The sequence below is a fragment of the Phyllobates terribilis genome, unplaced genomic scaffold (assembly GCF_046119375.1).
Source record: "Phyllobates terribilis strain yellow unplaced genomic scaffold, ASM4611937v1 Scaffold_17__1_contigs__length_24005725, whole genome shotgun sequence".
Taxonomy (NCBI): domain Eukaryota; kingdom Metazoa; phylum Chordata; class Amphibia; order Anura; family Dendrobatidae; genus Phyllobates; species Phyllobates terribilis.
The window spans coordinates 3009135-3026659 of record NW_027362777.1 but is presented as its reverse complement, the minus strand read 5'-3'; the positions used below and the strand labels follow the sequence as shown (position 1 = coordinate 3026659).

Below are 17525 nucleotides of genomic sequence, written 5' to 3'. Positions count from 1 at the left end.
GAGGGAAAAACTATTTCCATATTCTGAACATGAAAATGGCTTCTTTGCTGTAGGAACAATTTGTTTTTTTAATGCTAATTTTGTGACTTTGACTTTCCTTAGTAGTCAGTAATGAATCAGATGACAGATCTTTGCTGTGAATGGATGATGGTATATCTGGAGTAATGTCATTCACTTCAATTGTATCTTGTGTGATCTCAAGATCATCTGATTTAAAAATTGAAGGTGTCAGCTGTCCCTCTGATCTCCTGGTACAGTCATCTGCCAAGAATAAAACCAATTATTAGTTATGAATAACAAAATTTATATTGTTGAACATTTTTACTTAAACTCTCCGTAAAAATGCACTTTATGTAAAGTATCATTATTTACCAAGAAAACATCACAGAAAAATCAGCCTTACCAACACCAAATCAGATAACAAATGCATTAGCATTTTAGTGTTGGTTGGGTGTACAGGGGTGTCTGTCCATGTGGGGTGCACTTATATAGTGCTAGGCAGCCCTCCTGATCTAATAGTATGGGCATCATTAGGCTAAGCCAGACACTGGGCATCACACCTACCTGTGTGACTGGCGTCCTATGCAAGCTTCATCTGTGTGCATCTTTAATACTAGGCAACCACCCCCTCCATGAATTGGTAGGTTTGTGAGTGGTTGCTCCATCAGTATTTTGCACCTGCGCTGCCCCCCCCTTTATCGTGGGGGTCTGCGGCATCCTGCTAGTGCATTTGTTATATGATTTGATGTTAGTAAGGCTGTATCTTTTTCTGTGATTTTTTTTAAAGTTTGCCCTATGTTAGCCGTCATTATTCACCAAGACAATAACAGTTCACAGTCTACTAGAAAACCTCATAGGATGAACCAGTGGATCGTAGTGTTCAACTGTTTATTCATTCTGCCTCCCAAATATGGAATAAAAAGCCACCAAACAATGTTATGTAGGTGAAAATAATATCAATAAAAACTTCTACTCATCTCACAAAAAACAAGTCCCCACTCAGGTCCATCATCTGTCAATGGAAAACCAGAGGTTTCCACATTATTAGTGGCTCAAAGGCTCTTGAGAATCAACATGGCTTCCATAAACCAATCCAGCAATATCCACTCTCCCAAAGTCAGATCTCCCCCTCACTTCTGCGCCCAAACCACATTTAGCCTCCATGTATTCGGCATTACTATAGTGAGAAGAACCCACTTAATTTATGGTGTGTGTCTCCTGGAGCACAATCTGGGCACTATGTGTTGGGTAATGTGTGTGCTAATTTCCGGAAAGTGCCTGTGGAGTCAAAATAGTCACTACTCCTATAGATTATTTCACTGAGGGTTATAATTTCCAAAATGGTGTCACTTTATGGGGATTTCTACTGCTCTGGCTTTCTGCAATTTGGTCACATTAGGGTTTGTGCAAATGGTGTGTCCCATCTCTCCCGGGATCTGCTCCTGCAACGTCTGCTTCTGTCACCAGGAGCCGCCTTATTCATTCTGCAGGAGGAGCTGGTGATGGAGGAGACGTCAGAACCAGAAGCTCTGGGTGGCACAGGCTCTGTCCAGCCACTAAGATTAGGGTGCCTGGGACCAGTAGTACTATCCAGTCTGGCAGTATGGGTGTGTGTGCTGTCCAGCTGGAGTAATCTGCTCTCTGCTTCAGCCAACTGGAAAGCACCGCACCCTACTAAAGCTGGAAGCATATTGCCGGAAGCTGCCAGATCCAGCCTTGTTCTCCTCTGGTTCAGTCCTCTGTGCTCAGCTCCCGGCTTGTGTATTTGTTTCCTGTTGTGACCTCGGCCCGTTTACTGACTACTCGTGTGATTTTGTATTTTCTCTGACCTCCATGTTCTGATCTGGCTACCCCACTATTCTTCTTGCCATCTCACATCACAGAATAGCAGGTAACACTGTGGCCCAAGATAAGTCCAAATCCATGTAGAGGGGTTAAAGTGTGATGAGCAAGGCAAACCCTGGGATCTGGAAAATGGAGTAGATAGCGCCAAGCCTGTTCGTGTTGGCCATCTTTTGAGCTGCCAGGTGACCACGAACAGCGCCCCCAATACATTGTGTCTGCAATCTATTAGCTAAGTGTCGCTCCTCCCCTTCTCAACCTGCCATGTGCCCAGACAGTAGTGTACAACCGTATATAGGGTATCGTCGGATTCAAGAGAAGTTGGAATATAATTTGTAAGGTCCATTTGTTTCCTATTATCCTATGTGAAGAATTCCAAAGTTATTACCGCATAAAGTGGCACATGTCAGATTTGAAAAATGGGCCCTGATAGGAACACAAAACTGGCTGCAGGAAGGGGTTAAATCAGAGTATTTTGGGAACCAACTACTGTAGTCAAAACTGTGAGTATAGACAATAACACATCAAACTCAACATTCTCCATCAGTAAGTAGTGAGTAACTAGTGGTGAAACCTCCCTGTGGTAATTAGAGTATGGGGCTCGGTGGCTCTTGGCATCTAAACTATCGTAAGGGACAATATTTTCTGTCAGATGAGTTTCAAGAAGAAATATTAGACATTCAAAGAGAACTTATTATAATAGTGCAGAGCTGAGGTGTCTTAAATTTAGCTTAGAGATATATCATGGCACAGGTGTAATGTTTTTTTTTTGTTTAGTTTATCACAATCCTGTTTGAAGTTAATCGGTTTTAAAAGAAATTGAAAAGTCAGGATAAAGGGAAACTCTGCTGTTATTGAACAGAAATTCACACTTGGCCTCACTGCACATTTAATGTTGTAGATCATAAAAGTAAAGTTTGGCCAGAAAGACTGGACCTGGTCTTGTAGGGACCATATGAGCACATTCATCAGCACAGAAGGGAGAGAAGGTAGATTCATCCAATAAGATATCAGGGTTCTAGGAAGCCGACAGCATCATTACCCTCCGCTTTCTCTTACAGACCCATCATTATATTTTTCTTCAAGTGATTTTCTAACTTGTCAGCACTTTCTATGTACGCTGTCATTAGGCTTTGTAGTTTACAGACCTGGGCAGGTCACGGTCAGCGTCTCCCAATTCCAGGGGGCAGGTGGATCCTCCAGGTTGTAAGTTATGTAGAAAAGGGCTTTCAAGGCCCAAAATCATTTGAACAGTTTTGGATGGAGAATGTTTTGGTCTAGTTGCAAAATGGTGATCACACGATTGTGATACGGCCGGACTACACCACTGATAAAGCAGCCACAGCCGGTGACTGAGAAGAATCTGTGACTTCTCTGCATTTAGTGGTCACTACTCACCTGGGTAGTCATATGTAGAAATCTCCTCTTTACACCGCTCATCACCCCTCACATATGTCTCTGTAGTATTAATATGGGTCAGATCTTCACCCTGAAACAAATATTGTAAAAGTCACAAACAGATGAGACGTTATATCTAAGATCAGATTTAATCCTGCCATCTCCACCGTTCTCATTACACAAGTATAAAACATATAATACTGGTGGATAAATCACCACCGAACACAAGACCATCACAGCAGTCTACACATCATAGGTGAGATCTCATGACATCTTCTCTCCATCTACCTGATGATCCTGAGGAACATTGGGATCTTCTTCTTTACAGTCATGTGGAAGAAGAGGACGGGGACATCTCTCTGGTGTTGTCCTCTTACTGGATATATCTGGAGGAAACACATACAGGAACTGAATTCATTCTTTACATACAGATAATTATGGGCCGTGTGTATTTAGTCCTGTCTATTACCTGGTGATGTGAGGGGTTGGGGAACCTCCAACATGACGTCCCTGTACAGATCTTTGTGTCCTTCTAAATACTCCCACTCCTCCATGAAGAAATAGACAGCGACATCCTGACACCTTATAGGAACCTGACACATACAATGATACAGTCATCCCCCCGATCCTTTCATAGTGTTACTGTATAATGTCCCAGTATTCCCAGCAGTGTCACCTCTCCAGTCAGCAGCTCGATCATCTTGTAGGCGAGTTCTAGAATCTTCTGGTCATTGATGTCCTCATGTATCAAGGGGTGAGATGGAGGCCCTGTGATTGGGCTCAGGGGTCTTTCCCATCCCTCAGACACAGGGTCCTGACAGCGCTCACTAGAGGTCTTCTTTACTAATGTGTAATCCTGGTTATGGAGAGACACATTAATAAATCTCACTACAGACATTTCCAGAGTCCTCACCTCTCCAGTTCTGGCCATCTGTTATTCCCATAGATAAGAATGATGTAATGTGACGTCATCAGAATCTCTCACCTCTCCAGTAAGCCGGAAGAGGATCTCTAGGGTGAGGTGTAATATCCTCTCCGCCATCTTGTCTCTGTCCATATCCATCTTTGATGGGTCCATAAGGAAAATTCTCTTAAATAGAAGATCCTCACTGAGAGGATCTGATATTGTAAAGACCTGAATGAGAAGATGATGAGCCAATGTAACATCATAAAAATCCTGTGTAATAATACAATTACTGGAGATAATAAGGGGAAACATATGAGGAGATTTATTATTTTACAGTATTTAGTTTTCTTCTTTACATATACTAATAAAACCTATATATTTTAAGCCACAGACAGCAAGCGGTTTCTTTCTTGGAGTCTGTAGCTGAACACATTTCTCAAAGACTCATCTTCCATAAAGCTAATTCTCGCCTCATTTACCAACATTGCAATCGGCATTAGCAATACTGCAGGAGATATTCAGTACAAGTAATATGAGAAATAACTATTTCATGATGAGGACGACATCTTCATCTTCTACTACAGCACTAGAAACATATTTAGCCAGAGTGTTTCACTGACCACATCTCCGCCTGTCGTCTATATGAATGTTTCCCGTCTTTCTGTAATTTTCTATCACGTTAGATCTCATGTCTTATTCACACACAGAAGTTTGAGGCAGACACATGGTAAGGTTTTTATTATACATAGCAGGCCTATCCCAAATGGGTTCACCTTGCCATGGTGGGATAGCTTTCATGCTATTTTTGATCAAAAACAGTGTTGCTAAGGACCCTATTTTATTTAAATGCACTTTTGCTTTTAATTTATTTATTTACAGCAGGGTTTATGACCATTTTTCTTCTTATAGGTTTTTTTTCTGATTAATGGCCCTAGTAAACATGCATTTATGTGCTGCATGGATACCAACTAAAACCAAGGTCAAATTCTGTGTTTTTTCATGGACACCATAGTGGCCGTGTGAGCTGCTACTATGAATGGTACGCCTCTATCTATCCAACTATCATGTGTTAAAAATCTCATAGGTCCTGGATTCATTAGTATCTGCACGAAGAATGGGGCTTAGTGAGTATTTATTAAAGGGAATCCACTCTACCGACTACCCCATGGCTGATTAAAGGGAACCTGTCACCCGCTGGGACTTATCTAACCTCTAATATGGGGATACAGGTGATAGAAATGTGAATCTATACTTACCAGTATGCCTCATATTAGAGGTCTGTTTGCTGTGAAATGGCTTTTTATTCAGTGAAGATTCCGATGTTTGCGGGCCGGTGGACGGGAAGAAGTGCCCTGTGACGTGCAGTTAGCATGTCCAGGTCCCGCGCACTTCACTTTTTACGGAAGGTGCAGCTGTACTGTGTACTATGCAGTCATAGTACTGCAGGGATCTTGTGCGCAGGTGCCGGTGAGTCACGGTGAATTCCCGGCGCCTTGGCTCAAGATCTCTGCAGTACTATGGCTGCATAGTACACAGTACAAGTGGGTCACTACCGCAAAAAGCGCGCAGGCGCGGGATCTGGACATGGCGACTGCACGTCACAGGGCACTGTGACATGCAGGAAAGGGGGGAAATATTTTAATCAACACAGTAGGCGGGGATTTCTTCCCATCCCCTGGCCAGCAAGCATTGGAATCTTCACTGAATAAAAAGCCATTTTACAACAAACAGACCTCTAATATGAGGCATAGATGTATAGATTCACATTTCTATCACCTGTATGTCCATATTAGAGGTCAGATAAGTCCCAGAGGGTCCCTTTTATCAGCCGTGGAGGAAGTCATAAAACCAGATATGTATCAAGGTATTGTAAAGTGGCTAATGGTCGCGTAGTCGATGGGAGGCATGTGTCACAGAGATAGTCGATGGGAGGCATGTGTCACAGAGATGTCTGGTCTCTGTGATGTAACCTGGAGTGTTTCTCTAGGGCACATAAGCACTAAGAGGATCGTTTGGTGCACCTGGGAGCCGAGTTACGGGTAGCTAGGATTGAATGGGTGGGTACAGCTACCCACATACCTCACCTCTGGGTGTGGTTAACAGCGTATAAAATGGAAGCTGCTGTTTGGCACATGGTCTGTGTGTTTGGAGGCAGAAGACCTCCTGTGTATGTTTGTCTTCAGACCAAACCAGGACACTGGACGCTACTCCAGCTTGTGTGCCACACAGGCCTGACTGAGCAGAGACCTGCTAAGGACATTTACTTTGTTTGCCTGATCTAAAGGCTATTTGCTTTTCTGTTTGGCTTCTGGGTTTATGAAGCAATAAACCAACATGAACTTTTATAGGAACTTGCCTCACGGTTTCCTCCTGTCACACCCAAGTGAGTAAAACCTCTACAATTGGTGTTAGATGTGCGGGCAGCATTCCCAGCAGAAATGTGTGATTGCTACAGGAAAGATTGCATGTCCTGGGTGAAGTCTGTTGCAAGCCAGCAAGCATCGCCAGATGTAGCAACAGCAGGAGACCAACAGGCTGTTGTTACAGCAGATCCAGCAGCACCAGCGGGAACAACGGCAGCAGATGCAGCTTCTGGCAACCGCCATCCAGGGCAGGAAGAATGCCCCAACCCCAGGTCCGGCTGATGACTCCCACGTCCCGAAGGCAGTAAGACGGGCTTTGCAGAAAATGACCCCTGGGGATGACATTGAAGGTCGTTGAGAGGGAAAAACTTCCGCCAGAGCAGTGGGCAGAGGTACTGGCGCCATACTTGACGGGAGAGCCCCAGAAGGTGTACTATGATTTAGCTTTGCAGGACGCCAGAGTATGGCAAGCTAAAAACTGAGATTCTCTTGCACTTGGGGGTGACAATGACTATCAGGGCACAGCGGGTTCAGTGCTGGGAGTATCACCGGGACAAACCACCTCGCTCCCAAATATTTGAACTGTTGCACCTGGTCCATAAGTGGCTGCAGCTGGAGTCCTCTATGCCTGAGCAGATGGTAGAGACGGGTGGTGATGGACCGGTTTGTGCACTCCCTTCCGAGGCCCATACAGACTTTGGTTGCCCAGGGTGATTCCCAGAATGCAGATGAACTGGTCAGACAGGTCGAGAGATACCAGGGAGTTGAAGATTCCTTGGGAAGGCAGCTCACTCCATACTGTGGGTCCAAAGTCCCTACGGGTGACGTTGTTTGCTGGAGGTGCCGCGGCCCAGGCCATATAGCCGCCCGTTGTCCCCTGATCCCTGAGCCGATGAATTGCAGCATAGGATGCAGTTGTTCATATTATGCTTATCTGGCCTGCAGTGTAAACTGTTCACCCAGTGAGGGGCCACAAGCATATCACGTGAAGGTGAACGGACGGGAGTTAATGGCACTGCTAGATTCCGAGATTCTGGTGACCCTTATGAGGACCACCCTTCCTCACCAAATTATCCCGGGGAAAAAAGTTGGCATTCAGTGCATTCATGGTGAGGCTAAGGACTACCCCATGGCCAGAGTGGACATTGAAACAGCCCACAGTACTGAGTCCCACGAGGTCGGTGTCGTTCAGAACTTATTGCACCCTATTATTATAGGCTGGGAATTTTGTTTGTTTTGGGATCTGTGGGGGAAGGGTTCCGGGCTTTCTGGCTCAGATAAGAAACCAGTTAACCTTGATGAGGTATCACCACATCCAGAGTCTGACAGGTTTCCCTTTTGTGTCCTTGTGGAGGATAAGGAGGTAGCGCCCCCAGAGTCTGCCATTCTGGAGTTAGGAGTGACCAGCAGGAATTTTGGCTCTGCCCAGCATAGGGACCTAACTCTGAAGAAAGCCTTTAATAATGTCACTGTTATAAATGGGGTTGCACAGGAGCCGGGGGCTGACACAAGATTTCCCCATTTTATGATGAGTGGGGAGTTGTTGTACCGGGTCACGGAAGTGAGGGAGGAGCGTGTAGAGCAATTAATAGTGCCGGGCCCCTTTAGACGGAAGCTGTTGGACATGGCCCATTCACATGTCTTGGGGGGGGACGGGGACATCTGGAAGTGAAAAAAACACAGGAATGAATCATGCAGAGGTTCTATTGTCCCGGATGTCCCCGTGAAATATTTAAGTATTGCAGGTCTAGCCCTATGTGCCAGTTAACCACCACCACCTCTCACTTTCGAAGTCACCTCGTGCCATTTGCCCATTATTGAAGTGCCATTCGAGAGAATTGATATAGACTTGGTCGGTCCCCTGGTTGAATCTGCTCGTGGGCATAAATATATATTGGTTATCCTGGACTATGCCACACGCTATCCTAAAAAGATTCCACTGAGAAACTCCTCCGCAAAGAGTATAGCCTGCAAGTTGGTCCACGTGTTGTCCCAAACAGGCTTACCAAAGGGAGATACTCACCGACCAGGTAACTCCCTTTATGAGTAAGGTGATGAGGGAGTTATGCAAAGTCCTGCAAATCTCACAACTGAGGATTTCAGTATACCATCCTCAGACAGATGGCCTTGTCGAACAGTTTAACAAGACTCTGAAAAGTATACTGAGGAAGGTCATAGAAAGGGATGGTAGAAACTGGGACTGTCTCCTACCATACCTGTTCTCCATCCGAGAGTTTCCACAGGCCTCTACGGGGTTCTCGCCATTCGAACTCCTGCATGGCCGACATCCGCGGGGTCTCCTGGATGTCACAAAGGAAACCTGGGACGCAGAGGTCACGCCCCACAGGAGCGTTATCGAGCACGTCGCTCTGATGTAGGAGATGATTGCGAAGGTGATGCCCATCATAAAAAAACATCTCCTCCAGGCACAAGAAGTTCATGCCAGAGTCTACAACTGGTCAGCCAAAGTGAGGCAACTCAATCCGGGAGACCAAGTCCTCGTGCTAATTCCTACGGTGGAAAGTAAGTTCTTGGCTAAGTGGCAAGGGCCATATGAGGTGTTGGAAAAAGTGGGTGAAGTGAACTACAAGGTTCATCAACAGGGATGACGTAAGCCATACCAGATATACCACATCAACCTCATCAAGCCATGGCAAGACAGAGAAGCTGTGGAAGCTCCATGCTTGCTGGGCAAGCCAGAAGGTGACGCTGGCGCAATAGTGGAAACGCTAATGAAGGCTGAGAAACAGCAGTGTCGGGAGTTGCTGCAGAAGAACCAGGATCTGTTCTCGGAATTATCGGGCTGCACAAGGTTCATAGAACACGAGATTCTGACAGAGCCACATGTGCGGGTGAACTTGAAGCCCTATTGGATACCGGAGGCGCAACGAGAGTTGATCTCCAAAAGAGGTGGCTCGTATACTGAAGCTCGGTATCATTGAAGAATCCAAGAGCGGTTGGTCGAGCCCTATCGTCTTGGTCCCAAAGCCCGATGGCGAGTGGAGATTCTGCAACGACTATCGGAAGTTGAAAGAGGGCTCCAAATTTGACGCATATCCCATGCCATGCGTCAATGAGCTGATCGAGAGGCTTGGGCCAGCAAGGTAAATAACCACCTTGGATCTGACGAAGGGATATTGGCAGATCCCCATGGCAAAGGGAGCCAAAGAGAAGACTGCGTTTTCTATGCCGGACGGATGCTTCCAGCATATCCAGATGCAGTTAGGACTGCAGGGGGTCACTGCAACCTTCCAGAGACCGATGTATCGCATCCTTGCATCCCATAAGAAATATGCCGCAGCATACCTGGACGATATTATTATCTTTAGACCAGACCTGGAGAGTCATCTGGAAGAAGTCCAGGCTGTGTTTGATGCTCTGAGGAAGGCAGGGTTTTCAATAAACCTGAAGAAATGTGCCATGGGGAAATAAGAAGCCAAGTACCTCGGATATGTAGTGGGTAGAGGCAAAATAAAACCCCAAATTACTAAAGTGGACCGCTGTAGAAAAAGCAAGTCAGACCCTTCCTGGGAATCGTGGGATACTACAGAAAATTCATCCCAAACTTCGCCATGATGGCCGCACCCCTGACTGACCTCCTTTAAAGGGACAAAATCAGCCATGGCCAAGTGGACTGCAGAGGCGGAGACGGCCTTTCAAGAAATGAAACTGGCTCTGTGTAGTCAACCGGTCCTGGTTGCCCCAGACTTCAAGAAGGAGTTTATACTCCAACAGATGCCTCAGATGTCGGTTTAGGAGCAGTCCTTTCCCAGGAGATACACAGGGAGGAGCACCCTGTCCTCTACCTGAGTAGAAAGCTGTCCTCCTGCGAGAAAAATTATTCAGTCATAGAGTAGGAGTGCTTGGCCATAAAGTGGGCAGTGGACACCTTACGGTACTATCTGTTAGGTCGAAAATTTAAATTAGTATCCAACTATGCCCCACTCAGATGGATAAGGGAAACAAAGGGAAAAATGCCAGGGTCACCCGCTGGTTTATAGCCCTACAGGACTTCCACTTCCATGTAGAACATAGAGCAGGGAAGCTACATGGTAAAGCCGATGCCCTCTCCAGAATCCCTTGTCTGGTAGTAGAAGGTCCCTAGCCCCACAGCTTAAGGCAGAGGGAGGATGTATGTAAGGTGGCTAATGGTCACCCAGTCGATGGGAGTTATCACAGAGATGGCTGGTGTCTGTGATGTAACCCGGAGTGTTTCTCTAGGGCACATAAGCACTAAGAGGATCGTTTGGTGCACCTGGGAGCGGGTTACGGGTAGCTAAAAGAGAATGGGCGGTTCTAGTTACCCACTTACTTCACCTCTGGGTGTGGTTAACAGCCTATAAAATGGAGGCTGTTGTTTGGCACATGGTCTGTGTGTTTGGAGGGAGAAGGCCTCCTGTGTATGTTTGTCTTCAGACCAAGCCAGGACACTGGACGCTACCCCAGCTTGTGCCACACAGGCCTGGCTGAGCAGAGACATGCTAAGGACATTTACTTTGTTTGCCTGATCTAAAGGCTATTTGCTTTTCTGTTTGGCTTCTGGGTTTATGAAGCAATAAACCCACATGAACTTTTAAAGGAACATACCTCATGTTTTCCTCCTGTCTCACCCAAGTGAGTAAAACCCCTACAATATGTATAAAGGAAAGGGTATGGGGTACTCAGAGAATGTTTCAATAATCCGCCTCAACGCGTTTCCCCAATAGGTTCATCAGGAGGCTTGATACAGTGATAATTCATGATGTTCAGCATAGTGTGCCTAATAGCCAGGTGTCCATGTTTAAATAGCCCACTTCATCCAAAACCCCTCCCAGACTAGGAGGCCCATTCCCATTCCTAGAGGTGAATTGTCACAGGATATACAGAATGGAGTCTGTCTACAATAATGTACTGCACCTACGCTACTTCTCATGAACTAGAGTTCCGATAATGTCCATCACCTAGTGTGCATGTCTGGAAGTGACGTGCTTTACACTGAAACGCCAGATAAACTGATTGCCGCCGCGCCACTCATACCTGTGACTGCGAATGCCCGTAGTTATCATTCCACGACAGAGCACATCTAGGATCATTGTCCACAAATGCACATGCCTACGTTCCATGCCGGAGCGCACATGGTATTGGATTGCATTCCACCAACAGAAAAATCCTCTCTCTGAGATCAGTGTCATGGGAGACTAAAAACAAGTATTGCACATCCTCCCATCATGCAACAGGCATGTAGATCTACTTTATCACTACAAAAAATATGGGATGGTGGCCCACAGTATATTCCTAAATGGTCATATTTGACCCCTATTGCATAATTAGAGATTAACAAGTGTAGTGATCCTTGTGTATTACTAAATAGTATGTGGGATATAACTGATAAGAAATAATTCTGATATAGAAGCTCAGATATCTTGATGAAGTAAAATATGTGAACCTCATTCACAGGGAACTGAGTAGCAATGGGTAGAGTATAAAACCAAAAATGTAATCCAGAATGGGGCTGTATTCACACAAAACAGGCACAGGAAATCTGCTCATTCAGTCCCTTAGGGGTTCCTGAATCCAGTTTGGAAATCCACTCAATTTCCTTTTTGAGGATACATCTATTGAGATCACCTCTTTTCACATTGGGATTAACCACCTGAATGACACAAAAGGAGAGGTCTCCGGTTTCACCTCAGTGTACACTGTTCACGTTTCTCACTAATGGGGTGTCCTGACCATGGCGTATTTCGCCCAAATGCTCCTCCACCCGCCATATAGATTCCCTCTTGGTCGTGCATATGGCCACATATACAAGTCCTGAAGTTTTACAATTGGAATAATCCCTTTGGAAAAAGGTTTTACCGGTGGAGGAACTCGACAAAGATTTACATGGTGTCAACCAATTACATGTACAACTTTCTCACATCTAAAGAAACAAAAGACTCTTCTATCCAGCCAAGTCCCCTTGAGTGCAGGTTTTTGTAGAAACTATGCACTAAACGGTCCCTAATTGACCAACCCTTTCTGAAAGTTATTGTGGGAGTAGATCCCACAGCACCCTCAGGTCCGGGTCGGCCACAAGTACATCCTAGTGTTTTCTGAGGATATTAAAGATAAGGTCACTGATTGTCACAAGTTCCTATTACTCGTGTTATTCAATCTTTTTCTTGGTGTCTTGGTTAGGTATGGAGGAGTGTCTGTCTCTCCTGTTTTTCTGCAAACAATCGTGTGGAATCCAAAATGTACTGTGGGTACCTTTTTCCTTGAATCTGGTGTTCATGTTTATTGCCTGTATATTAATATCTGTGACATTAGAGCAGTTTCTTCTCAACTGTAAACATTGGCACTTGGATATTGCTTTTTTTTTTTTTTTAGGAAGATGGGGTGGTGACTATCCTACTTCAATAGTTTATTAGTGCTTGTAGGTTTATGGTATTGGAGTGTCCCCAGGGTTCCATCTCGTTCTTTCTTGATTGGTACATCCAGGAAAGGCAACTGGTAATAATTAAACTCCAATGTAAATCTCAGGCCCACTCTATGGATATTGAGTTCCCTAACAAATTCAAGAAATTCTTCACTCGTCTCTGACCTGATGATAAAAAAAAGTGTCAATATATCTGTACCATACCCCAATATATGGATGCCACCACTTATGATCATCCCTGAATATTGTGGTTTCCTCCCACCAGCCCAGGAATAGGTTAGCATACGAGGGGGCACAGGGGCTCCCCATCACAGTACCCCTGAGCTGGTGGAAGAACTTCCTGTCAAAAGAAACAAGTTATGAGTAAGAGTGAATTTTAGAAGATCCTCCGTGAAGTCATTATATCTGCTACACTCTATTGACCTCGATTTCAAGAAATGTCTTACTCCTCTGATACCATCCTCATGCAGTATATTACTGTACAAAGCCTCGATATCTAGTAAGACCTGCTCCCCTACATGCCTGTATACATGCTCGAGGGTCTACATGTAGGGGAGCAGGCAAAGGGAAAACCACTGTCCGGAGGGATTATTCCAACTGCAGGACCTCAGTCAATACTATGGGAACATTATACTGTGTGGGGGCATCATACATCCTGCATAAGGGGCATAATGGGGGCATTGCACTGTGTGTGGGCATCATACATACTGCTTAAGGGGCATAATGGGGGCATTTCACTGTGTGGGGGCATCATAAATCCTGCATTAGGGGCATAATGGGGGCATTACACTGTGTAGGGGCATCATACATCCTGCATAAGGGACATAATGGGGGTATTACACTGTGTGGGGCATCATACATCCTGCATAACGGACATAATGGGGGCATTACACTGTGTGGGGGCATCATACATACTGTATAAGGGGCATAATGGGGGTATTACAATGTGTGGGGGCATCATACATCCTGCATAAGGGGCATAATGGGGGCATCATACATACTGCATAAGGGGCATAATGGGGGTATTACACTGTGTGGGGGCATCATACATCCTGCATAAGGGGCATAATGGGGGCATTACACTGTGTGGGGGCATCATACATCCTGCATTAGGGGCATAATGGGGGCATTACACTGTGTGGGGGCATCATACATCCGGCATAAGGGGCATAATAGGGGCATTAAACTGTGGGGGGCATCATACATCCTGTATAAGGGGCATAATGGGGGCATTACACTGTGTGGGAGCATCATACATACTGTATAAGGGGCATAATGGGGGCATTACACTGTGTGGGGGCATCATACATCCTGCATAAGTGGCATAATGGGGGCATTACACTGTGTGGGGGCATCATACATACTGTATAAGGGGCATAATGGGGACATTACACTGTGTGGGGGCATCATACATCCTGCATAAGGGGCATAATGGGGGCATTACACTGTGTGGGGGCATCATACATACTGGATAAGGGGCATAATGGGGGCATTACACCGTCGGGGCATCATACATCCTACATAAGGGGCATAATGGGGGCATTACACTGTGTGGGGGCATCATACATACTGGATAAGGGGCATAATGGGGGCATCACACATCCTGCATAAGGGACATAATGGGGGCATTACACTGTGTGGGGGCATCATACATCCTGCATAAGGGGCATAATGGGGGCATTACACTGTGTGGGGGCATCATACATACTGGATAAGGGGCATACTGGGGGCATTATACCGTCGGGGCATCATACATCCTACATAAGGGGCATAATGGGGGCATTACACTGTGTGGGGGCATCATACATACTGGATAAGGGGTATAATGGGGGCATTACACTGTGTTGGGGCATCATACATACTACATAAGGGGCATAATGGGGTATGACACTGTGTGGGGGCATAATACATCCTGCATAAGGGGCATAATGGGGGCATTACACTGTGTGGGGGCATCATACATACTGTATAAGGGGCATAATGGGGGCATTATACATCCTGCATAAGAGGCATAATGGGGGCATTACACTGTGTGGGGGCATCATACATACTGCATAAGGGGCATAATGGGGGCATTACACTGTGTGGGGGCATCATACATACTGCATAAGGGGCATAATGGGGCATTACACTGTGTGGGGGCATCATACATCCTACATAAGGGGCATAATGGGGGCATTACACTGTATGGGGGCATCATACATCTTACATAAGGGGCATAATGGGGGCATTACACTGTGTGCGGGCATCATACATACTGTATAAGGGGCATAATGGGGGCATTATACTGTAAGGGGTATCATACATCCTGCATAAGGGGCATAATGGGGGCATTACACTGTGTGGGGGCATCATACATCCTGCATAAGGGGCATAATGGGGGCATTACACTGTGGGGGGCATCATACATCCTGCATAAGGGGCATAATGGGGGCATTACACTGTGTGGGGGCATCATACATACTGCATAAGGGGCATAATGGGGGCATTACACTGTGTGGGGCCATCATACATCCTGTATAAGGGGCATAATGGGGGCATTACACTGTGTGGGGGCATCATACATCCTGCATAAGTGGCATAATGGGGGCATTACACTGTGTGGGGGCATCATACATACTGTATAAGGGGCATAATGGGGACATTACACTGTGTGGGGGCATCATACATCCTGCATAAGGGGCATAATGGGGGCATTACACTGTGTGGGGGCATCATACATACTGGATAAGGGGCATAATGGGGGCATTACACCGTCGGGGCATCATACATCCTACATAAGGGGCATAATGGGGGCATTACACTGTGTGGGGGCATCATACATACTGGATAAGGGGCATAATGGGGGCATCACACATCCTGCATAAGGGACATAATGGGGGCATTACACTGTGTGGGGGCATCATACATCCTGCATAAGGGGCATAATGGGGGCATTACACTGTGTGGGGGCATCATACATACTGGATAAGGGGCATACTGGGGGCATTATACCGTCGGGGCATCATACATCCTACATAAGGGGCATAATGGGGGCATTACACTGTGTGGGGGCATCATACATACTGGATAAGGGGTATAATGGGGGCATTACACTGTGTTGGGGCATCATACATACTACATAAGGGGCATAATGGGGTATGACACTGTGTGGGGGCATAATACATCCTGCATAAGGGGCATAATGGGGGCATTACACTGTGTGGGGGCATCATACATACTGTATAAGGGGCATAATGGGGGCATTATACATCCTGCATAAGAGGCATAATGGGGGCATTACACTGTGTGGGGGCATCATACATACTGCATAAGGGGCATAATGGGGGCATTACACTGTGTGGGGGCATCATACATACTGCATAAGGGGCATAATGGGGCATTACACTGTGTGGGGGCATCATACATCCTACATAAGGGGCATAATGGGGGCATTACACTGTATGGGGGCATCATACATCTTACATAAGGGGCATAATGGGGGCATTACACTGTGTGCGGGCATCATACATACTGTATAAGGGGCATAATGGGGGCATTATACTGTAAGGGGTATCATACATCCTGCATAAGGGGCATAATGGGGGCATTACACTGTGTGGGGGCATCATACATCCTGCATAAGGGGCATAATGGGGGCATTACACTGTGGGGGGCATCATACATCCTGCATAAGGGGCATAATGGGGGCATTACACTGTGTGGGGGCATCATACATACTGCATAAGGGGCATAATGGGGGCATTACACTGTGTGGGGCCATCATACATCCTGTATAAGGGGCATAATGGGGGCATTACACTGTGTGGGGGCATCATACATCCTGCATAAGGGGCATAATGGGGGCATTACACTGTGTGGGGGCATCATACATCCTGCATAAGGGGCATAATGGGGGCATTACACTGTGGGGCAGTAAAGGGGCCCTGTACTATGAGAACAATACGTTTCCTCCCTTCCTGTCTCCATAGTTGGGTCGTATGTATCTATTACAGGAAACTGAACTAAAACCTTATGATTCTTATAAAGGGGCAACACAAGACCCCAAAAGAGCCTCCGTGCTGAAGGGGTTAATACCCCCTGCGCCCAGTAATGGGGTCTCCACATACCTCCACCTGCAGAGCCGCCACCACATATATGGCTGCTCTGTGCGCACAGGAGCTGTGATGAGGTCACAGGAGGGGAGGAGTCAGGGGTCACATGATCAGGGGCCTCAGTGGATGCAGGACTCTGCTGTGCTGGTTGTCATGGTGCTGGATGAGCTGAAGTTTATGTGTGGGGTCAGGAGGGGTTTACAGTGTGGATGTAGCAGAGCCGCGTGTGTACGAGGTGTACGGAGCAGAGCCGCGTGTGTACGAGGTGTACGGAGCAGAGCCGCGTGTGTACGAGGTGTACGGAGCGGAGCCGCGTGTGTACGAGGTGTACGGAGCAGAGCCGTGTGTGTACGAGGTGTACGGAGCAGAGCCGTGTGTGTACGAGGTGTACGGAGCAGAGCCGCGTGTGTACGAGGTGTACGGAGCAGAGCCGCGTGTGTACGAGGCGTACGGAGCGGAGCCGGGTGTGTACGAGGTGTACGGAGCGGAGCCGCGTGTGTGCGAGGTGTACGGAGCAGAGC

General features: G+C 46.5%; 1 protein-coding gene across 2 annotated transcripts; it reads right to left on the bottom strand.

The window, feature by feature from the left end:
- On the bottom strand, nt 1–17101 carry LOC141176035 (uncharacterized). Of its 2 annotated transcripts, XM_073660009.1 has the most exons (8): nt 17020–17101; nt 12742–13075; nt 4226–4375; nt 3917–4096; nt 3710–3833; nt 3529–3626; nt 3241–3331; nt 1–261 (listed from the first exon to the last, which is right to left on the bottom strand). In XM_073660009.1, exons 3-8 carry the CDS (start codon nt 4316–4318, stop codon nt 11–13), a joined length of 837 nt encoding a protein of 278 aa, XP_073516110.1. In that variant the 5' UTR covers nt 4319–4375; nt 12742–13075; nt 17020–17101; the 3' UTR covers nt 1–10. The 2 variants fall into 2 exon arrangements, with proteins under 2 accessions (XP_073516110.1, XP_073516111.1); XM_073660010.1 differs by lacking the exon at nt 12742–13075.
- Between the last annotated feature and the right edge of the window lie 424 nt (nt 17102–17525).